Here is a 24571-nt window from a genome sequence, read left to right on the forward strand (position 1 = left end):
AAATATTACAGTGATATGAGCATCAATGTAAAACCAGCCACAGAACACAAAGCGACTCAGTGTCATTCAGGAAATAAAAACAATCGTGGTACCAGTACACTTCTTAAAGAATTTTGCACTTGAAGCTGTTCGCCTGCATTTAAAGAAAAAGTCAGAGATAAAATTACAGTACAAACTTCGATAAACAGTGATTCAGAAACAATGTCTCTAGTATCAACAGCACTGAATAGCTCCACTTCTGAAGATTAAGTGCCACCATCATCTGTGATCCCATCAGACACCGATGACCATGAAGTGCATATGCAGGCACTGACCAGTTTTATACTTAGGTTTGGGCAAAGACTGCTCTTTTATGATAAATATTATGCAGCAATTGATTAATTGCCCTGTAAATCATATTTATATAGTATTAAAAAGAATAAGGACAAACAGGACTTTTGCAGGGTTGATTGATGATTTTGGAATGTCAGAAAGCCACCTCAGTAGAATTTTTTCTCGTAGTTTGCCGCTTGTGTACACACTTATGAAGACGCTAATAAGTACCCATGAACTGGAGAAGGTAAAATTGCTTTTACCTATTCCATTTCGCTCTCGGTATTCCAAAGTGCACTTTATTGTAGACTGTCTGGAAATTGAAAGTGCAATATTATTAAGTATCTGATTGCTTTAACACCCAATGGTGTTGTAAATTTTATCTCAGAGGATTATGGTGGTAGAAGCACGGATGCTTTTCTTGTGGAGCAGTCTGCTTTTTTGGAAAAATTAATACCAAACACAGCAGTAATGGCACACTGGGGCTTCAAAAATATTGAGTATTTGCTCATTCAAAGACGTTGTGTTCTTGTTCGACCTCCATCTGTGGCAACAGGAGCGAAAAGCACCAAAGAGGAAGTCACAGAAACGAAAAGAATTCCTAGCCTGCGAATTCACGTAGAACGGGTCATCAGAAGATTACGAGTACAAAATGCTTATCCCCCATTCTTGCATAAATTCAAATTTAATATCATATTTAGATATCATTGTAACGATTGTTTGTGGTTTGATTAATTTACAGTCTGCACTAATTGAAGGTGCATTTGTGATGGATAATTAAAAAATAAAACAATTAAAAATATTATTGTTACGTTATATAATAGAAATACACGTAAGCATAAAAAGAAAAAAGAAAAAATCAAAAATTGAGGAAGTTTTAACCGAAATTCGGGAAGCAACAATAAAAAATGAGAAACTAATGGAAGAAGACAGAGCACAGTTTAAAAAATTTTTAGATACACAACAACAAATGCTGACAATGTTTTCAGAAAGCATAACTTCAGCAATTAGAGAATTAACAAAACGCCGAAGAAATAGTAGCAGTGATGAAGACTGATATATTTGCTAAAACTTTTTTCTTACATTCAGATAGTATTATTATAATTGTGATAATTTTAGTTGTTTTTTTTTGTGTGCAATTGACTGTTATTTGCTTTATTTTTTTTACAATCTGTAGTTGCTAAGTAGAAGTAATTGTTATCAGATGTAATCGTTTTATAGTTTTGTGAAGAGTAAATTTGTGTTTGGTCAGTATTTTATTACAGTTTTATTTGTGTACCTGTTATAAGTGTAATACTCTGAATGTTGTTTTTTTTTTCATTAGTATAATTAAGTTAGTTTTCAATCTATAGTTTTTATGAAGTATAGGTAATCGTTACCATATAATATATACTTTTTACCGTTTGTACTTAAATAGCCATTAGTAATCACTGTAATCAGGAATAATTAACTGTTTGTAGCATTGCAGTATTATGTAAAATTTTATTTGAATAAAAGTTGTCTAATGCCCGTTTGCACCAGTTCTGGTTAAATGTGGCCGTTTGCTAACCACCGTTAAAGTTAACCATAGGGCTAAACAAGACTTGCTTTGCACCGCGCGTTACAAGACCCAATGTTAACTAACCAAAGGTTAATACACGCGTTGTTTGGCAACGTCGCAAATTTGAGGGTATTTGATGATAGCCGTTGGTAGCATTGGTGTGCGCACATGGTTTTGTGTACCAAACAGAGACTTTAATTAAAGTCGCTGGTACCAAAGAGGTTAGAGACAGCTGAATCTGCTGTTTACTCTTCGTTCAGTGAGTACATTTTAGCGCATCAAACGAAAGCGACTCTTGATTACTTATTACCTTGTTACTAGTGATGTAAGTATTGTTGCTTTAATTGCAGTCAGTTTTTTAAGTTATGGAAGGCAGAGGAAAAAAAAGGATGCGTGCACCAAACTTTTCCATTGACGAAAAGTTGCGAATTTTATACGTTATAGAAAAGTATAAGGATGTGGTTGAGAACAAAAAAACCGACGCTCTAACGTGGCAAGAAAAAAATGCAGCGTGGACTAAAATTACTGCTGAGGTAAACTCAAATGGTAGTGTACCTCGCACAGTGGAAAATATTAAAGGTTTCTTTGAAAACCAAAAAAGAAGTACTAATAAAAAAGCTGCAGTTGAAAAAAGGCAGTTGAGGCGAACCGGGGGAGGCAGCACAACTGCTATTGTAGATGATCCCACATTTGGGATCACTATGGAAATTTTAAATAAAAAAAATATTTATGGATTACAAAACCTTTATGATGGAGATGGCGACGATTTAGATCCTGGCAATTCAAAAGTAAGAATAAAGTTATTTATGTGGTGGTGTACAATAAATATATAAAAATATACATATTGTAGGTTGATGAACAAACATTCCAAGGCGCAGCAAGTACTTGCGAAGAATACGAAGATACTTTACAGGGGCCCTCTATTAATTCAAAGGTAACGTTATAAAGCAAATATTGCAAAAATGTAAATGTTTACATTTTATACTTTTAGGTTGAAAACTCGACAGATTGGGGCAATTCATGCCCAGCCCAGTTGCAGGCTCCAATGAATCCCAAACTGGCGGCACTCATTGACAGGCAAACACAAAAACAAATTGAAGTCCCTGCAACTCCGTCAACGTCAACTTCATTTACTAATAAAAAAGTAAGTTGTAGTTTTTCTTTTATTAAAATTTAACAATTATGCACATTACAGCAAGAAAATACATCACACTCAAGGAGAAGACCATCTTTGCACTCTTCAACAAATGTGGCCAGAAAATATGAAGAAGTGGCAGAAAAGAAAAAAACATTATATGATATTCAAATTTCCATTTTTCGAAAATTTCAAGAGCAGCAGGAGGAAATGGCTCGTAACTATCAGCATGATTTAGAAGAGAGAAGAAAACATGACGAAAAGATTCGTTCTCTACAAATTCAAAAAGAAGTGTTGGACATTGAAATAAAAAAGGCCCAATTAATAGCTCTACGGAAAGGGATAGAAAATGAATAACATTATTAGTGTTATTAATATTGTATTTTATAAGTATTAATGCTAACTATAAATTAATTCATAAATTTCCAAAATAATTTTGAATCAGAAAATCCCTCGTTCCATCCACATGCCTTCGGTTCCTAATATCCCCAGGTGCAACTATTTGCCCATCCTGGATTAGCCTTTCTAGCTGCTCTTCATTAACCAATTCAGGAAGAGGTGGAGGCACATTATCATTGTGGCGGAGTACCAAATTATGTAAGACACTTGCAGCTACAATGATAATTAAACATGTGTCAACTTTTAGCCTACACCCATAAGCTAGTATAGGGAATCTTCTCTTTAAAACGCCAAAACATCTTTCGATAACATTCCTAGTCCTAATGTGGCTTTCATTATATAACTGCTCTGGAGGTGTTCTCGGATTTAATAGGGGTGTCACTAAATACTTCCCATTTGCATAGCCACTGTGACCTAAAAATGTTATAAATAAATTTGAAGGTAAAAAAGTAATAGGTCTTATATTTTACCAAGAAGTAGACAATTAGGATATACATTGTCCTCAAAATCATCTTTAATACGGCTATGGTTAAAAATATTAGAATCATGGGCAGACCCTGGCCATCGAGCAACAACATTCATTATTTTCAAATTGGCATCACAAATCACTTGAGTGTTGATAGAAAAGTACTGTTTTCTATTGCGATATATTTCTCCATCAACTCCACCTAAAATTTACAAATAACTGAAAATTTCAATAAAATATATGAAAAACATTACCGGGAGATTGAATTTTTACGTGGGTACAATCAATGGCCCCTACAACTTTTGGAAATCCGCTAATAGAAAAAAAGTTCCGTTGATTTTCACTCATTTCGTCATTTGTACTAGGAAATTTTATATGTTGTCGATACAATCTTGCAATTGCTTCGGAAACTCTTTTCACAATTCGTGACACTGTCGACAAATGCATCCCCATAAAATCAGCTATGTTCTGAAGGTGTCCTCCTGTCGAAAACACTCGCAAACACGTCAAAATCTGATTCATGGGCGAAACAGCATTATTCCTAAAAGCAAATTCGATTGTTGTTTTGGTAACAAATATTTTTACATAGGTAATATTCTTACATATCAGATGGGAATTCCAATTCACGTTCAATCGATATTAATAGATCGAGAACACACGCTCTGGACAGTCGAAATCGACGACGAAAAGCTGCATCGTCCAGAGTATCAAAGTGGTTATGACGCGTATAAAGTTGTCGAGGCAAACCATTGAAGATGAAGTCGAGTACTTCAACATCCTCCACATCCTCCTCATCCTCATTAATTCTTATTTCAATTTCCATCATTTTTCTTTTTTTCTACACAACGATATGGCTCACACACCAAAGACGCCACTTGCCACACTTGTAAGATATATTTAATGAGAGCTGCACAGCTGATCACGCGCCGCCATCTTTACAAATAGTGTCTGTTAACTTAACCACCGCTTAACCACCACCCAATCTGCCGATTAAATTTGGTCGTCGTTAGTTCGAGTTAACTTACGGTTAGTACGCGGTGCAACGAAATTAACAAAATAACGGCCGGTTAAATTTTAACCAGAACTGGTGCAAACGGCCATAAATGTTACAGTTATAAGTAATATGTTCTTAACAGAGATCTACACTTTTCATAGACGGGAACAAGAGTGGTGTGTCTGTCGTAACGGGAAATTCTCCGCTAAATACACTCGTAAAAAGTCGCGCATATCGTGTCCATCGACATCCTCATATCTAGTATGGCAATGTCTCTCAGGTTGAGGAAATATTCTCTGGCCTTCTTGCACATTTTGAAGCCATTACTTCCAAAACTGTCCATGAAAAGTTTCTACGTCCACTGTCTAGTCGATATTAAAATGTTTAGTTGCAACTACACTTGCTACAATGGTAACTATACTGAAGTTTGTGGTGCCATCTATCAGAGGTGATGTAGAACCTGCTTTTCTAGTGGTACATATTACTCACCCGGCGAATTATTGCCAAAGTTGATAATGGTGATCACATAGTACGATTTGGCGCGAAGTCGACACGAGTAGAGTACGTAACTTCGTGTCGAAAATACCGTAAACAGCATACTCAGGTAAATATCATGATATTTTGTGAGCTCCTCAACGTCTACGCTTTTCAAGGTATAAGTTGAGCGATCATTTATTATACTTAAAAAAATATTAACCTCAAAAAAATAGCGTCAACACTTGGCTCTTCAAATTTTTGCTGAGGGGCAAGTGCGAACAAAATTAACTGAAAAATTTGGGGAAGTGTAAACCTATAAATAAAATTTACTTGTCGAAAATGGTCCCAACATACGTGCGAAAAACTCAGCGAAGTACTCAATACACTAAAGACGACTTGGCTAATGCCTTACTTGAGGTACAGAATAATAACATGAGTTTACATAGGGCACATCGTTTTTATAATATCCCCAAAGCTACATTATATACACATGTCCACAGTTAAGAGGTAACTATTATGAAAATCTGCAAAGTGAGATTGAATATGAAGCACATTTTGATATGCCAAAAATTTTGAGTGTAGACAAATATGTGTTGCTAAAATTCAGAGCGAAAAGGACTACTAAATTTTATGCTGAAAAACTGATTGGTCAGGAAGAAGAAGAATGGAAAGTTTCTTTCTTAAGGAAAACCAGGAATAACAAATGTATTTGGCCTAAGATTGAAGATATATCCGTTATTGAAGACCAAGACATAGAATTGTTATTGCCAGAACCAAAAATTGATCACTGGGGTCAATTATCCTTTGATATCACGTTTGATGTATAATGTAGAATAAAGTTTTTGTAAGATTTTCGGATAAAGTTTATAACTTTTTACTCATTAAAGATATTTTTCAAACAATTGGTTTACTAAATGTTAAAAATACCTCAGAATTTACACTTAACCTTCAAATCCACACTTTAGGCACGTATGAGTATTTCACATACGGATTTACACTTGCCTTACATGCGGGCCAAGAGTAAATGTTGACACGAAAATTTTTTTTTTTTTGTGATATAACGACAAACAATAGGACAATTCTAGATAAATATATCAAGAATAAGTTACATACCGAGTAGTATTTTAATATTACTAATACTTTTCATATTATGAATTTTTTAATTCATCTCTTCAAAAAAGCGTTCACACTTACCTGAGTCTACCTTAATTGATTTTATGAAAAATAAATAATGTGTTTTCAGGCAAGTCAGATAACATCTGGAACACCGTTATGTTATAGCTATATTTGATTTTTGGTAATTAATTTAAAATAAATTCTCTTAGGGAAAATTATATTGGTAAAAACTCGAACGAGCTGACCTTGTCGAAATGAGAAACTACATCGACTACTTTGATAAAAATAATCTAGACGGCAGCATTAGACCAAGGAAAGCACGTTTTGTAAGCTTCTTCAGAAATAAAGAGGATAAAATAAAGGAATGGGGGTTAACCATTGATACGTTTCTAACAACTTTGCCAGGGTTGTTTGACAAACTAAATCGATCAGCTCACCCAGTTTTTAAATCGGCAGAGGAGTTTATATTTTAATAAAGGAATTTTGGAGCGCAATGAAATAAAATTGCTGGGCCTAATATGGGACATACCACCCGAAAATTGTTGCTATGGCAGTGTTTATAAATAAGTGACAATTATTTTAGAAAAGTAAATTAACTCGTAAGTACTTTCAGATATTTTTTGAATCTTTTATAAATTATACATTAACGTACACCAGAAATGAGTCAACCAGCGAGTCCGTGCCGTGCCGTCCAGGCGTCCAGCCGCAAGAACGATGAGGACGGAATTACAGTGACAATCACAAAAACGGTACCTAATAAAAATAAATCGTATCTATTTCAATTCTGACTCATCAATCATTGCAGGAATTCACGGGACTGAAACTTATACAGCAAAATAGTGTTAGTAACAACACCCTAAGGAAAGATAACCATCAGATAGAACTATTCTGCTTGACGTATTTTCGTAACAATAAAATATGTATCACTTATTTTACAATTTAATTATGAAAATGGACGCAAAAATAATAGTTTGACTAAAATGTACATTTGTTCGACATAATTAATCATACCTTATTCTTCAGAAAAATGATTGAACAAAGAAAGAATGCGGAACGGAAAAAACACGGCGGCGAAAAGGCAGGACCAGTGACTATGGAGCAACGTGATGTTGAAGGCTCTAGAGGGAGGGGGAGCAATCGTGGAAGAGGATACAGAGGACGGAGAAGGTGGAGAGGAAAAGGAAATAGCTGGAGTGAAGGATGTAGAGACATATATGGGAACAGCGAAGGTTACAGAGGGAGAAATAGAGCCAGAAGTGGCTATAGGGGCAGAGTAGAAACGAAATGAGAGTGTACGGTAACAAAGTTAACGTTAGCGTGCACAATCATTATTGAAGTCTTTTAATTTGTTTGTGTTTTTTTATATTTTACTTTTGTTTTTTTGTGTTTTGTTTGTTTTGCTATTTTGAATTAATAAATATGTTTAAATTAAATAGATTTTTTATAGTCATAATTAAAGAACAAACAATTATTTTACCTATTGTTTATTAAAAGAATAAGATGGGTTTTCTCCAGTAAGTGTTAAACGATATCTCTTTTTAACCTCGTTGGAAGTTAAATTACTTTTGGTTTTAAATTAATAAGGCTTATTTTTGTCTTTATCTTTTTATTTTGGATTAATGCAATGCAGACTAGCAATAAAATAGCTTATTAATTAAAAAAATGTACGCAAAATTGTTACATCACAGAACAATAATGGAACCTTAGATTTTCTAAAACAGTAATAATTGTTATGCCATCATTGAGAACTTTAAAGAATTCTAATAAACGCAAGGACTGACGATTACAGAAGTAATTAATGTGGAAATACTGTGTCAAAGATTGCAAAAAATAAATTACTTTGTCATGATTACCATACTTAAAAATATATTAAAATACTCAGTTAATTACTGCTAACTGATACTGATAATGTAAACTACGAGAAACTAAGACGTAAATAATATGGTAGGTATAAAATATAGGATTCTCCTACCCTACCCATATTATATTTTAATTTTAAAACTACAATTCCAAGTAAAAAATATCCATCAGGATAAAACATGAAAAGATCGCTACTGGTTACACTGCATGTATTTTTTATGTTTGGGTTCCAGTTTTATCTCGAATTGAAATCTCCGACTTTTATTTTTTAAATAAAAAAATCCAATGTATCATCCAGTGTACACATATTTCTACTTCGTAGTTAACAGATATTTATAAAAATAATAAACATCATCAAACACAGCTGAATATTATCGAGATTTCTTTGTGAGAAAAGCTCGGATGTTAGATCTGATTACATTTGAAGATAAATCGGCATGTGTGGAAAATGCCAAACATTATTTTAAAAATTCCACAATTAAGCAAGACTTACTTTATATTAAATCCAACTTCAAAATTTTTGTGAATAGCATTACACAACTTGAAACATGTGGTCTTCCATTAACCAAATCCATGGAAATTTTGGAAAATATTAAAAATCAATTAAGAAAGTCAAAAGGAATTGTAGCCACACAGGCTCACAAAAAACTTGTTAAAAGCTTAGAAAAAAATCCTGGATATAATACTCTGAAAGATGTCGGTCATTTATTCATTGGAGGTCAGATTTTTTTAAGCCAAAATACGTTATAGCTTTGGCTCAAAAAGAAAAATACGTTTTTCTGTTTTTATTTTTTATTAAAAAAACGAAAGCCTTTAATGCAACATAAAAACTATTTCCATGAAGATTTTCGTATTATGAACAAGTAGATATGTCGCACAAGTCTTCAAGTGCTATAGTAACGATGATATTGGAAGTGGCCTTTTGCCATATTTCGGCAGATTTTAATGACTGTAAGGAGGACCCTTAAAGGATACAACTCGTGGCGTCGACATTAAAGAAGCTATTGATGGTGCACTGAAAGTTCGGAATGTCCCGATAAATAAATTAGTAAGTGTGGCTACTGATGGAGCACCCGCAATGACCGGTAAAAATGTCGGATTAATTGCTCTTCTAACAAAAGATGAAGTAATACCCCCTTTTATTCCGGTCCATTGTATTGTCCATAGAGAACATCTTGTTGCAAAATATTTCAATTTTAAACATATTTTTAAAACTGTACTAAAAATTGTAAATTTTATTCGAACTAATGCAAAAAATCACCGCCAATTTGTAAATTTTATTAACGAAATTGATGTGGAAGAACAACCAAGTGACTTATCTTTGTACTGTATTGTTCGATGGTTATCAACATACAGTGTTTTAAATAAATTTGTGGCATTGTTGGAACCGATTTCTGAATTTTTGAAAACTAAAAACCAATCATATACACAATTACAAGATGACGAATGGGTTAAAGATTTGATATTTTTCACCGACACAATAGAACATTTACAAAGCTTGAACATTTCATTTCATTTCATTACAAGGAAAAAACAAAAACATTTCTGAATTCGTTCAAAATATTTTTGCTTTTCAAAAAAAATTACAATTTTTCCAAAAAGATGTAACAAGTAAAACTTTCAACCATTTCCCCCGCTTCAAAGAAGCTGTTTCTAAATCAGCTATTCGCCTCGAAGTAACACTGAATTATGGAATGAAACTAAGTAATCTGTTTCATGATTTTAACCATCGCTTTTCTGCTGAATCCTTTTGAAGTTGACGTTATTAACAAGGGTTTTCCACTTTCGAAAAACATATTAAAGGAAACAGCTGCTGGAGAGCTGGAGTTAATAGATCTGCAAGAAGATGAAGGCGTTAAAATATTTCATAAAACCACGAAATTGCAATGAAATACGGCCATTTAAGCTTGCCGAATATTATCGATTTTTGGATCTACTTATGATATTGAAGCGTTATACTCGACTATGAAATTTACTAAGTCAAAATATCGGTCAAGATTAACGAATCAGCATCTAAAAGAGTTAATCAGAAGTGCAATCACCAATTACCAACCAAACTTAAAGAATTAGTTGCTAATGTACAAATTCACAAAACCTCAACTAGCTATGATGAATAAATAAATGTGCATGAATAAAAACATTAATTATGTATAATTGTTTATCCTCCTTCCCCCTTTTCCATATAAATTGTGGCTCTCACAAATTTCATCCAAAAAATAATGGCTCTTTTTGTAAGAAGTCTGGCCATCGGTGTTATATGTATTTGTGTTTCAGAAGGAATTTTTATTTTCATTCAATATTTTTGCTTTGAAATGGAATATGATTTTCGTTATACATATGTATTAGTTATAGGGCATAGCAAGATATTAAGACTGTTATTTGCAGAATTTATAGTTTATTTTTTGTTAAAAAAAGAATTTTATTTTAATTTTGCTGAGTAGCTATAAGCAAAGAAACTTATCTTGGAATTTACGTGTTTTTTTTTTTTGTTTATTTGTAGATAATATTTTTATGTTATTAGTTACAATTTAGAACTTATGTTTAGTTTTCGTTACGAAGAAATTTGATTTTCATTTTATTGTTGCTCAGTGGTTTGGGGCGACATAATTTTTGCCAAGAGATAACTCTACACCCTACACCGCCTCGATGGTTCTTGCTGGACAGTAAATTACATTATTATGTGCTTTTTATTCTTTAGCGTAGTAATATTTTTTACTGGCAAAGTAGAGTTAATTCAATATGAGTAAATACGACTTTGGTTAGATTCATGGATTTTTAAATGCATGCTGGACGGAAGTTTTGCGTTTTTTTCCACCTTTTGAAGCAGTTGCATTGTATTTTAAATCCGATTTTTTTTTCTAATTAGCCTCCCATAAACAAAATGTCACGAACCGCCACTGAAACTGTTTCAGAAATGTCAAAAAAATATGGGTGTTGCATTAAAAAAAAAGTAGGCCGCCGTCTGTCAAACCAAGGACGATAAAAAAAAGGAAAAATGTAATGAATTCCCCATGTTTTTCCAAAGCAAATTTCAGAAAAAAAAACTTTTCAAATAACAAAGTTATTCGACCGTTCCGGGACTTTATACCAAGCCTGCATATTTATTGCTGTAAATATTTGTATTAGTTTTATTAATTAACAAAGCGAAATATACACTAACGATATTGCCTACAATGAATTACTAGTAATCATATGCTTTAAATTCTGGATTCTGAGTAGAGTACAAAAATATTATAGTTTCCCGTAAACCTATTATTTACTGAACATAAATTATGTACGGCGAAAAGTGGCCTTGCGAGTATTTAGATGATTACGGTGTCAATAACTTATCTCGTTCTGGTGAAATTTTAAGATTTGTCAAAATTATCATCTTAAACTTAAAAACTTACCAAACTGGAGGACAAAAACAACAAAGAACACGTGATCAGAATTTTCCAAGGTAAACTGGACCAGCTGTATTAAAACCCCGACTTTAAACGGTTTTAGTTACACACATAATGAGAACCAAACAAGAAGAGTCCCGAAAACACTTAAAAATTAAGTCAATCCACGTTTTCCATTTCTAACACCCGTTTTCAACACAGTCCACGACGCCATCACAGCCAACAATCCCGACATTAACGGACATCAGAACGCCACAACAAATTCTATTTAGTCATGATGCGCATGCGCTTGCACAATGTTGCCAAATGTTTTTATTAGGATTTCGTCATCACCTTTCGGTGTACGTCGTTAAAATTCGGTAAATTTAATTTTGTTTTCAAGGTTGAAGACCTTTTAAATAATATTAAATAAAAAATTAGTCTAAACAGTTTAGACAGTACTTCCCTCGCTTTCAGAACCGTGTCTTTATGTCTATCTATACTGCGTACGGTGAGAGATTGAGTGACAGAGAAGTCACTAAATCTACGCGAAGAAAAGTGTACCATCCGCGCGAAAATTTGAAATTTCAAAATCATTGTAATCTTAAGTGCTACAAAACATAAGTTTTCTATTACTCGAGAATTTTTGTGGTGTCCGTTAATAACAAAGAACGATGACTATTATCATTATACCAATGTCTTCTCCTGAAAATTGTTTCAACATTCATCTGTAGGGTACGTGTCCACTGGAGAGCAACTCTCACGAGAGTTCTGGTTTTGATTTTATACCATCTTTGGTCTTTAAGTTGTCATTTCAAATTTCAGAGGTCTATTATTGCAATTAATTGAGTTATTACCAAAAAAATTTACGTAAAACAGACTTATCGGAGATCATTGTCGCACTACGAAAGACGCTCGTATTGTGAGAGTCGCTTTACGTGCTGATTTTGAAATTATTTCTCGCAAGCGCCCTCTCAAGTGGACACGTACCTTTAAAGATGCACTGGAGATGAGAGTCAAAAAAGTGGCCTAACCTTAGTAATGGAACTTTCAGTAGTTTTACATTTGTAACAGAGACAATGACAGCCAGCTGTGAGTAACAGCGTAGGAATTTCAGTGTATTTTATAGTGTTAGGTTACTGCCAACTTACATGTCAACTGTCAAGAAATCCCAATCTCTCACCGGAACCACAATATCATAGATTCTTCTCATTCGAGTTCTGTGACGGGATATTTCAATAAATTCGCTTTCACTCTGGCAGTTACGGCTCGTTCGTAATTTGATCAATAATAACTTGACTGATTCATTAATTTTTTTGAGTCAGCCTGTATAAGCAGATCTAAAAAATATGAATAAATTACAAGTATAGTCTGATCATATTTTGCACATTTTCGAAAGGATTTATTCGACAAAATTTTGAGATGACGTAATCAATTTTTTGGGGTTGATAAACAGATACATTTTGATTAAAATGTTTGCATGCTTACAATAACTTCAAAACGTGTACAAGGTTTAAAAATATTCAGTTTTGCAAATCTTGATTTAATGAATAAAATCAATTGAGTCAGTCATTAATTTTTTTGTGGCTCCCCGTATATGCAAATTTAAAAAATGAGTCACAGTTCATTTTCTTTTTAAACAGATGCGTATGTACTTTTTGTCTGCCACCACCGCTTATTCCGGCCAAGCAACATCTGTACGTGCTTAATGGCCGAATTCTTTGCGGGAGTTTTATTTCAGATTCCTGTAGAACCTTTTTTCTACATTCATGTATGTATCATACTTTAGTTCATCCAATGCGTTGGTGTTGGTTGATGTATCATATTATGTAAAAATAATAATAGAATATTATGAATGCATTGTTAAGCCACAGTATACCATATAGTAAGTACAGCTTTTGAAACGCCCATAAGAAATGCACATAATGGACAAGAACAACAGTAACCAACCGTTGGGTAAGGACATGCCCTTAAATTTTGGTTTGAAAGTGCAGTGGCAAACATTTTTACTAAATAAAATTTCCCAACATCCTACGTAAATTTTATAAAGTAACTTCGATACTTATGGTGCATTAACATGCTTGGGATGACTAGATTTGTGGAAAACAAACAAATCTCACTCAATTTAATGAAGTATTTTGAATTATCCAACGTAACAAATGTGGCTGTTACGCCCCTGGATTCTTCCCCTGTAATTTCGGATGAACATCATCCGCCATGATAAAACATCAGAAGATTTTAGACTTCAATACTTACTTAATAAAGATCCAGGTGTCAATAATAAACAATTCAAATGAATTATGGTCGTATATTCGGAAAGCAGTGCCGAAACTAGCTATAGGCCAAGTAGGCCCTTGCCTAGGGGCGCCAACGACAAGGGGCGCCAAATTCGTCCAAAAATTATGTTGTATAGTTTTGGAAATTTCATTGTACCCTATAAAATTTTATTGGCAATAACGAGACGGACAGTAGTACAATAGCAAGAGATATTTACAACTTAAGTTCTCGGGTGCCGGTAATCCCCAGATGATGGAAACCAGAATAATCGAGGTCCTAGCAGGGACCATCGTTACTTTTGAACGGAAATGACCATTATCTTATGAGTATAACTACCTGCCAAATGTTCTCAGACAAATTCCAGTGAACTGGTGTGAGCCATAAATATTTCTTACCATTGTACTACTGTCCGTCTACTTAGCGTCAATAAAATTATATAGGGTAGAATGAAATTTCCAAAACTATACTAAGAATTATGTCATATTAATTTTTATTTTTTTTTTTTTTGAATCGAAGCTCAGAAACATGTAACCGGTGCGACAGGTTTTTGAATGTTAATTTTATTTTGAACTTACATAATATTTATAGATTTTAGATTTATACATATTATATATCTACATGTATAATCTCGATTTTTTTTTTCTTTTTTTATATTTTATCATAGTATCTGTTTTGCATACTTAAAAAATATAAATAAAACTGTTCTGTAAAATTGGGGGGGGGGGGGGGGGGGGGGGGGTGTTTCGCCTATACCTAAATATTCTTTGGTTTCGGCACTGTCGGAAAGAGAAGAATACTACAAGACTTCCAGCTAATATGAAATTTAAAGGGTCTGAATTAAATGATTCTCAACTAATAGTGAATATTTTTGCTCAATATTTTTGTGGGAACTTTGCGGATGGTGAACAAAGGTATCAAAATATCGGTGTAAATCAAAATAATTGTAACATTGATATTTCATTAATATCCGAGAATGAAATATTTGTGGTTATTAAGAAATTAAAAAATTATTACTTTCCGGGGCTGATCAAATTCCAACATTTTTGATTAAAGACTGCGAACGTATCCAGTAAGCCTTAGCTTAACAATTCATAACTATCTTTAGCTTAATTTATAAGGATTATCATAAAAAATAAAGAAAATTCGCACAATCAGATTTCATAATTTGTCTAAAAAAGCTGAATCTATCTGAGTGTAGTCTATAAGGGCGATGGAAGTATTTTTATCCTCTTTTAGAATTTGTAGGTAATAAAAAATTGGGTTTACTTTCAAATACAAAAATACTAAATGAAATATATACTCTTTTTTTTCATTTTACACTAGAAGCTTATCAGCATTTTTTGCCCATTGTATTTCTTCACATTTTTTTTAACATAAGGTATAAATTTTAGGTAATGGACAGTATTTATGTATATGCTAGATAAAGGTGCGTTTACTTTATCTACAGATAAGGGAATACTTTTTTTAATTATATGGTACTAAAATGACCCAATATTTTCGATCTTATAAATACGGTAGGTAACACAGTACAACTATAGCATTTTTGTTACTCACCTGTGTACATAACATTTTTTGAGATATGAGTAGTTTTTACCTTGTGTTTTTAACATGTAAGTAACATTAATTTTTGTGTATTTTAGGCGAAACAGAGTTCTATCTAGGCATGTTTGCAGCGTCTTTCTTATTTAAAGTACTTTTTATGATTTTAGTATAAACTTTAAGGTCCCCAGTTTTTCTAGTTTCACTCTCTAAGAACAAATCATAAGTAATAATAGTAATTTTAATGAGGACCATAAATGCAAAAAAAAACACATACTTAAAAGGAATGCAGATAAAGTTTAAAAATCTGACTATAAAATCAAGAATTAGAAATGTTAAGAATTGAACAAAATTCGAGTTTAATTTGTCAACCACCTGCTCAGAAAATAATAGTTCCTTTAGAGATAGTGGCGAAAAGTGGTAAGTTCGATATTTTTCTACAGTCTCTTGTAAACAATAAATTTAATGTTTCCACTTTACTTGAATAAACGCCGTCGGACGCTGTGTTTTTCTAAATTTAGGGGAAAAAAAGCTAATAAAATATTGCTGAATAAATCATATCTTAAATGTGCAAAATATGATGAGTCTATCCGGCCCGCGAAAATTTGCTTCTTTCCAATATATGTGACATTGCTTCAAAACTGAGATAGTTCCTGCACGGAGTATGATATTGTTACGATGATCGGTAATTAAAACGGCGTCTGCCATCGAGACTTCCTGCAAAACGCTTCTAGGCTTTTCTTTATTCGAACGCCGCCGTCACCGATGATGAATGAGTCGCCTGTCATCTCCGCACATACTAGAAAAGCTATCGGCGTTACACCGGGGCGGCGTTTGAGTATGCATTGTAAAAACATATTACCACCAAGATTTAATAAAATGAAGTACTTTGTTGTATACGCCCTACGATTTACTAGCTTGAGGTCATTTCGTCATAAGTCGTAGATTATTTAAAATCTAAACAAGGAAGAGCCATAAGAATAACTACAGTTTTAAATTTTCGTGAGTCATCATTAACAATATAGTAATAATAATACACAAACACAAGAAATGTAAGCATTTTATTTACTGTGAATTTATAAGTTTCAATTCTGGAGATTTATATTGCATTTTAAACTTAAGCGTTTGGGATGTTTAGTGTAAATATATTGTTATTATTAATATTATTATTAGAGAAAAAAACTAATTATTTCTCACTCTTAGGTATTTTTTTGTTAAACAAAATGACGGTGGCCGAACCAGTAGTAAAAACCCCTCTGACAGGTAAGAATAATAGTAAGAACAACTTTGCATTTGATATCTGATTGAAAACGAATATGTAAGTTATTAGTTTTTATTGTTTTTCAGAAAACCCAATAGATTGGAATTATTGGAACCAATGTAAGTTAACAATTAATACAGGACCATTGTACATTCATATCATAATTTACAAAATGGCTTGTAAAGTTCACAACCTATTCATAATTTTTGTCTTATTTTAATTTGATGCTGGTCTCAAATTTTGTATAATCCTAATCAGTGTAGTGTTTATCCACTGTTATATCGGGCGATCAACATTACTTATGATCAAGTAATCTTTGGAAAGGATTTAACATGTCAGTAGGTATTTAAACCACACTAATAAATGTCCAAAAGTGACATATACCGGGTGTCCCAGCGTTGCTGTTGCCCTCAAATATTTCAATTATTTTAAAACATAAAAATTTTAACATAGGCATGTTCAAGATATGCAATGCAATCTATTAAATGAGTTTATTGGCATCGTATTAGTTTCAGTTTAATCGAAAATGACTTTTTTTTCTGAATCTAAAAGAATATAATTTGTAGTGTTATAAACGAGAAAATTTTTTCTCTTTTCAGTGATATATGACTCGGTATAACAGTATTTATCGAGAAGCTTTAAAACGCTTGTGAATTTAAAAAAAAAATGCAACGTTTCCTCTTGTTTTCGTGTTCTGGCTTGTTCCTTCTGGATTAAAATAAATAAACATTGTTGTGTCAAAAAATGGAAAACGAAAGATTCATTAATGCCAAAAAGTTAGATATGATACTTATTTACGGAGAGTGTAGGCGAGATAGAAGACAATCCAAAACATTGTGCTAAGAAAGATTTTGTACATACCAAATTCAATTTTTTATATTCTAAAATAATTGAGATATTTGAGTGGAACGGGTACGCCGGGACACCCGGTATAAAAGCAAAAATGTGGGACACTTTTAAATAAGATATTTTTAATGAAAAAAATGTGTCGCCATTATCTTCCAATAATAAAGGCCCCACTATTTTTCGTTGAGTAGTTATTTTTTGAGGATTAATCTAGCCACACAAACAAAATCAGGTTTCGTTGCCGGAAAGTCGACTTCATATAATTCTTGTACACACTTTACCTGCTCGATAAAGAAATATAGTTGTATTTTTAGCTAACTGGCCTGAAACTTATTGCAAAAATGGGAAAAGACAAGCGCCTATATGGATCACGGACAAGAAGACTACGCCTGTAAGCTACAACGATCTACAGTTTGATGATAAATTTTATGCTAGTTATCCAGCAAAAATTGTGAATGACGATTATACAGGTGTATTATACCTATGTTAAAAATGACAAACTATTAACGTGTTTGATTTGAAGTTGGAATTCTATTGGACGATATGTCGGTGAAGCCACAGATATCTCAAGGGGGATTAAAAGACAACTACACATTTCTTCAGTTTCAGTTTCGTTGGCCTTCTGAACATGTTGTAAATTTTAGAAGGTTAGTTTAAATTTCAGTTGTACTGAGAAACGAACGAAACAAATTTTCTTAAAGATATCCTCTGGAACTTGCTATGATCTTTTATAATTCAAAATACGGAAGCGTCGGAGATGCCATTCCTCATGAAGATGGGTTTATTATTCTTGTTTCATTTTACGGGGTTTGTACATAGTTCCAAACCTAACAATTGGTAATAATTGGATTATTTAAATTTTTTTAGTTATCATTGCATAAGCATAATCCCATTTTTAATAATTTGATTAGAAGTATCCCCCAAATTGAAAATAAAACACAGCACCCCGTTTCTTTGGAAAGGAAAATAACTCTTTCTCATTATCTACCTAGACATACAAAAAGGTTCTACCGCTATCATGGATCTGTCACAAAACCATACTGCGACGAAATTGTAAGTTTCCTGGTGTTTCCACGGCCTTCATTCATTTCAATTTACCAGGTAATAGGTAACGGTATGAATAAGAATCAGTAGTAAATTTAGTTTTTCGTAGTATTTTTCACTGATAAACATTAGGGACCAACAAAATCGTCGAGTTTATTTTAACAACAGAGAGCTACAACCCCGATACGGCAGAGAAGTTTACAAGAAAACCTAAAAGTTTGCACAAATTAGAAAAGTTTTATTTTGCAACCTCATCTGCAACAAGGCAAATGGTAGCACAGTATTAAGTTGATTGTTTTTGCACGGTCACACAGTTAAAATAAAGTTTTTGCATTCACAAAGAATGAGTTTTTCAGTCCCTTCCCCGTTTTGTTCATGGCTTAGGAAACACAATGTTATTATTTTCTGCTACCCGAAATTCTTGTCTAAGTTTTCTATTCGCCAACACCGAGATTAAAATTATTTATTGAGGAACTAACGGTTAAGATAATGTTCGGCATATGTTTTCTGCACCAGAAATACGACACATTACTAAGCAAATTATACCCAATTTGTTTTCACCTTTTGGACTTTTTCAACATGCTGCAACTGGTAAATTGTCTAACATTTCACTAACAACTGGTAAATTAATGACCACAAAATAATAATATTCAATAATAATTAATACTATAAAAAGCAAACGTTTGAAACTGTAATATACGGGGTGCAGAAAAATTTCTTGGTTGTTAGAAACGGTTTTCTTCCCATTTTTCAAGCATAATTTGAATAAAAGAATTTGCCGATGATATTTTTTATTTTTTTTATACTTTCTGTTTATCCAGTAATATATCCTTTACTTTGTTGAACAAAAAACTACTTGAGAAATATTAATAACAAAGATGCAGTACGAAGTAGTAATATTAATTTATTATTTGCCTTACAGGCTTAATAATATTCCCAGTAGGGGTACAAATTAACTTACTCTACCTCAGAAAAATCAGTAACAATAAAATAAATACAATAAAATAAAAATTCGCGTGTTATATAATAAATATTCTATTCTTTCTGCTTGTCCACCCCTTGCCATAGTTCCCTTATCTTCCATACTTCTTTCATCCAGTCCAGTCCTCTTCCATCCTCATTTAGCACTTCTTCCCTACTTTCCTCCGATTCTCTCAATCCTTCACATCCTTCCAGCATATGCTCTATTGTTTCTCCCTCTCTCCAACATATCCTACACCTTCTGTCAGTTTCATCCATCCAGAAATTATTCTCTTTCTCTTCATTGCCACACCTAAATCTCGCCATCATTCTTTTCTCCTTTATACTCTCTCTCTCTGTGTGTACTTTGGTACTTCATCCTTTACTATTTTTCTATAGTCTGCATTATATCTAGACTCCGATATTCTCGATCTACGTTCTTGCTTATCTATATCCTTATCTCTTACACTCAGTTCTTCTTTCATACTCCTTCCCATTTCTCTCATTCTCTCTATTTCTTCACATGCATATCCCTTTCCTTCATAATACTTGTGGGAAAGCAGAGAAAAATGTTGTGCCTCGGTGGGATTCGAACCCACGTCTCCAAGCAATCCGGGCTGGTATGCTAACCGCTACACCACAAGACAACTTATCTTTACTCTGCTTTACCCGCGTGTTATTGTGCCGCCACATACTTGTCCCTTTCGTTCCAAACACGTTTTCCCCCTTCCTTTCTTATTTCTTTCCAACATTATTGCAATATCTAGCAGTCACCTCTCTCACTGAACTTCTCTTCAAATCCAACCGACCGTTTACCCGCTTCCACTCCCATTTTCTCCCTTTTTATTTCTTCTCTCACTATATACCCCGGCGTATGCTTTTTCAAACCCAATGTCCATTTTAAGTATTTTTCTTGCACTCTCTCTATTTCTTCACATTCCCTCCATCCCCAAATCTCAGCTCCGTACATAAATACACTTTTGATCAAACTATCAAACATCATCGTTCGTCTCTTATAATCATGTCCAAAGTTTCTCTCTCCTATTCCCCATACTATTCCTACCACTTTGTTCGCTTTTTGGACGATTTCTTGAATATGCGCTCTATCTGAGTTATTGCTCTTTAATGTATATCCTAAGTACTGGAATTCTTTCACCTGTTCAATCTTCTTCCCTCTCCATGCCCACTCTTCCTTCTCCTTTCTTACTTTCTTCCCAAACACCACCATTTTTGTTTTTTCCACATTCACTTCCAATTACTTTTTTTTACATACTTCTCCAAACTTTTAATCATTGCTTTCATTTCTCCTCTTTTCTTTGCCACAATCATCAAATCATCTGCGTACGCCAACGACCACACTTTCTCTTTGCCAACTACCACCCCTCCTGTCTGTGCTTTTTTGAACATTTCATCTATATCTCCTAGATAAGCTGCAAACAATGCGGGGCTGAGTGGGCATCCTTGTCTCACTCCTCTATTTGTATAAAAACTCCCACACTCTATTCCATTCAGTCTCACCGTATTTACTGTTTCTTCATATATTTCTTCCATTTTCGTTACCAAGTATGCATCTACTCCCTTTCTCCTCAAATACTCCCACATTTTCTCTCTATTCACGCTATCAAACGCTGCTTTGAAATCTATGAACAATACGTACATTCGTCCACCCTCTTTCCTTATTTCTCTTTCCAGTAAATGCCGCAGGATGTACACATTGTCCATAGTACCTCTTCCTTTCCTAAACCGTGCCTGACCATCTGGTAACATACCCCTTGCTTCCATCTCCTTTCGTAACCTCTCATCGAGTGTCATTGCATATATCTTGTAAGCCGTATTGAGCAAGGTAATCCCTCGGTAGTTCTTCACATCACTTTTTTGTCCCTTTTTAAATAATGGGATTATTATGCCTTCTCTGCACTGCCGAGGAAACCCTTTTCCCTTCCAAACTCCATTTACCACTTCCCATATCTTTTCTTTCACTCCTTCTGTCCCGAACATCCACGCTTCGTTCTGGATTCCATCCCCTCCTGGTGCCTTTCCTCTTTTCAGTCTTCCAATCTGTCTTTCTATTTCATCTTTTGTTAATTGCGAACCTCTCCACAATTTCTTCCGTCGTTGTGATTCCTTTAGTTATTTTGCAGCATTTTTCCTCACAACCTCCCAATAATTCCATGAAGTGTGTTTTCCATTCATGTATTTTGATTTTCCCGCTGATTTCAGTCTTCCTTCTCGGTTCCTTGTTTATATATCTCCATACTTGCTCTTCTGTTTTCAGGGACTTTATTGTCTTCTCTTCTTCTTCTCGTTTTTCTCTTTTTCTTTCTTCCCATTTTCTCCTATAATTCTCTCTTGCTTTTAGGTACTCTTCTTTCCTTCCCTTGTTATTCTTCCATTTTCTTAATTTTTCCCTTATTTTTCTCTTCAACTCACTACATTCTCCGTTCCATCCATTATCCCTCCCTTGCCATATGTATATCTTTCTTTTTTCCGTAACTTCTACAATTAGGTTGCTCAGTTCCACCATCATAGCTTCTATATCTTCTTTTACTTCGAATTTCTTTTTTTCTAGTCTACTTCTGTATCTCTGAATTCCCTCTTCATCCCATATTCTTTTTTCTAATTCTTTTCTTTCGTGTCTTCTCTCTTGTTTTGCGTACTCTTGCTCTTTTCATTTGATTTTTATTTCTAGAGGCATGTGTTCTGATTCTACCCTTTCCCCCACTTTGAAACTCTCTATTTCTTCCTACGCCGCTTCGTTGACAATCCCATAATCTATAATTGATTCTCCCCTCGCCCCTACGTACGTTCATTCTCCTTCTTCATCTCCTTCCTTGTTTCCATTCAAAATTTCCCATCCCATTTCTTCTATTATCTGCCACAATATTTTCCTTTCTTTGTTATTTGCTTTATCTTTTGATCCTCTTTTCTCTCCCTTTTCTTTATCTATTATTCTTGTCATCTCCTTTTTATTTCCGAGACTGGTGCCATATTTACATTATCTATGTTATAAGTAAAGTCAAGAAATAAATTCAGTTTATCGAAAGAAATTTTGTAACATTTATCAAAATTAATACCCATATCATTAGAACAACACCACTGAAAAATATTACCCAAATCCCTTTGTAACAACAAGCAGTCATCTAAATTCTTAATTACTTTGTATACCTTTAAATCATCCGCGAAAAGAAGTATTTCTGAAAATTTAACAGCATAAAATATCATTTATAAACAATAAGAATAAAAGTGGACCACAATGCGAGCCTTGTGGCAAACCTGAACAAACTACAACCGGATCAGAGTCAGAATTTCCTATTTTAACGAACTGTTTCCTATTGTTAATAAAACTTTCAATCCATTTAAGGAATCTGGACCCAAAATTCATTATCTTTAATATATATAACAAAATATTGTGATTCACTCTATCAAACGCCTTGGATAAATCTTCATAGATGGAGTCAACCTGACATCCTTTTTCAAAAGCATTGACAATGTAATCTTGATATAATATTAAATTGGTTGTAGTGGATCTTCCTTGACAAAATCCGTGTTGCCGAGTATGAATAATATGCTTGCACGATAATTTTAGCTGGTTAGATATAAGTTTGTCTAAAAGCTTGGGAATAACCGACTGAATACATAGGTACCCCTCTATAGTTTGTGATGAGTTCTCTGTTTCCAGATTTAAAAATAGAAACCAAAAAACTTTCTTTCCAGATGCTCGGAACCATCCCAGAAGAAAGGGATAAATTGTACAAAAGATGTATTGGTATAGAAATACTAAATATACAAGAAACCAGAAATCTTGTTGAAATTCCATCAGGTCCTACATTATTGGTAGGCTTTAAACTAAGAATAGCATCGAATATTTCACTTAACGAAAACATTCTTAAGTTAAAATCTGTTAAGCAGTTAACTTGTATATTAGAATAATCAACACTGATTTGCGAATTCCTATAAACTGTTTTAAAATAGTCAGCGAATAAATTCGATGCACTCATTGAATCAACTGATGTTTCACTGTTATATTTCATAGTATTTGGAAGACCGTTCATGTTATTTTTCTCTTTCCAGAATTTCCAAAAAGAGTTACAGTTAGATTTGATTTCAGTTTCCATTTTTGATAAATATAAATTGTTACATTCTGTTGTTTTTAATTTACATAACCTCCTGAGTCTAGAAAATTCGTCATATATATTTAGATCACCACTTATCTTATAAAGTTTATGCAGTCTTTTTTTAGAATAAATAAGGTTTCTCAGTTCATTAGAAAACCATTTGGGAAAACACGATGTCTTAAAGTATTTGACAGGAATCCACTTGCGCATAGATTCATTTATAATCCGTCCGAAAACAGTTCTTGCCAATTAATTTGTAAAAGAAAAGAGTTTGTGGCATCATAGTCACCGTTAGAGAAATCGTAATACGCTTCATTTACTTTCATGTTCGAATAAGGTGCATTGCATAATAATACTTGAAAATCAAATATAGGGTGATGGATGGAATCACTGATTAAAGTTTCACTTGCATATTGTATCTGTGTTTCTAAATTATTCGAGAAAACGAGGTCCAAAAATGCATTTCTGCTATTGGATATTTTGTTAATCTGGTACATATTTAAATAAGAAAAGCAGTTAGCAATGGCCAGAACTTTAGGACAGCTGTTTGACGGTTCCGCAATTAATGTATCTTCAACAATATTCCACCGTGCATCTGGAAGGTTGAAATCGCCACAGATAGAGGCAGAGGAATCTTTGTATTTTTGATATTTATCAATGATTAAATCACAAAATTGTTCATACAACTGTTCAGATCACGGAGGAATGTACACGGCCCCAAAAATAATGTTCTTTGACCCGTTTAAAGAGGTTGCAACAAATACTGTATCAAACACACTACTTACAGATATCACTTGAAAAGATTTAATCCTTTTATGAACTAGTATCATAACTCCACCGCCTCTAAACTTATTTAAAAGATGACAAT

At 33.5% G+C, this 24571-nt stretch overlaps 3 protein-coding genes across 3 annotated transcripts; 2 read left to right on the forward strand and 1 right to left on the reverse strand.

Moving 5' to 3' along the window:
• Positions 1-1941: 1941 nt before the first annotated feature.
• On the forward strand, positions 1942-3385 carry LOC135129700 (fibrinogen silencer-binding protein-like). Its single transcript, XM_064056948.1, has 4 exons — positions 1942-2640; positions 2703-2786; positions 2844-2996; positions 3048-3385. Exons 1-4 carry the CDS (start codon positions 2218-2220, stop codon positions 3342-3344), a joined length of 957 nt encoding a protein of 318 aa, XP_063913018.1. The 5' UTR covers positions 1942-2217; the 3' UTR covers positions 3345-3385.
• Positions 3386-3390: 5 nt separating this feature from the next.
• On the reverse strand, positions 3391-4951 carry LOC135129699 (putative nuclease HARBI1). The gene is made up of 4 exons (XM_064056947.1): positions 4455-4951; positions 4107-4393; positions 3857-4054; positions 3391-3800 (listed from the first exon to the last, which is right to left on the reverse strand). Exons 1-4 carry the CDS (start codon positions 4676-4678, stop codon positions 3403-3405), a joined length of 1107 nt encoding a protein of 368 aa, XP_063913017.1. The 5' UTR covers positions 4679-4951; the 3' UTR covers positions 3391-3402.
• An 11749-nt stretch (positions 4952-16700) lies between these two features.
• Positions 16701-18915, forward strand: LOC135129420 (carbonic anhydrase 2-like). Its single transcript, XM_064056570.1, has 7 exons — positions 16701-16740; positions 17899-18054; positions 18108-18231; positions 18286-18391; positions 18452-18637; positions 18686-18698; positions 18761-18915. The coding sequence occupies exons 1-7, from the start codon at positions 16701-16703 to the stop codon at positions 18913-18915; spliced, it is 780 nt and encodes a 259-aa protein (XP_063912640.1).
• Positions 18916-24571: the final 5656 nt, after the last annotated feature.

This window comes from Zophobas morio, unplaced genomic scaffold, assembly GCF_036711695.1.
Source record: "Zophobas morio isolate AGI-343-1 ecotype UQ-CSIRO unplaced genomic scaffold, CSIRO_AGI_Zmor_V1 ptg000016l, whole genome shotgun sequence".
Lineage (NCBI taxonomy): Eukaryota > Metazoa > Arthropoda > Insecta > Coleoptera > Tenebrionidae > Zophobas > Zophobas morio.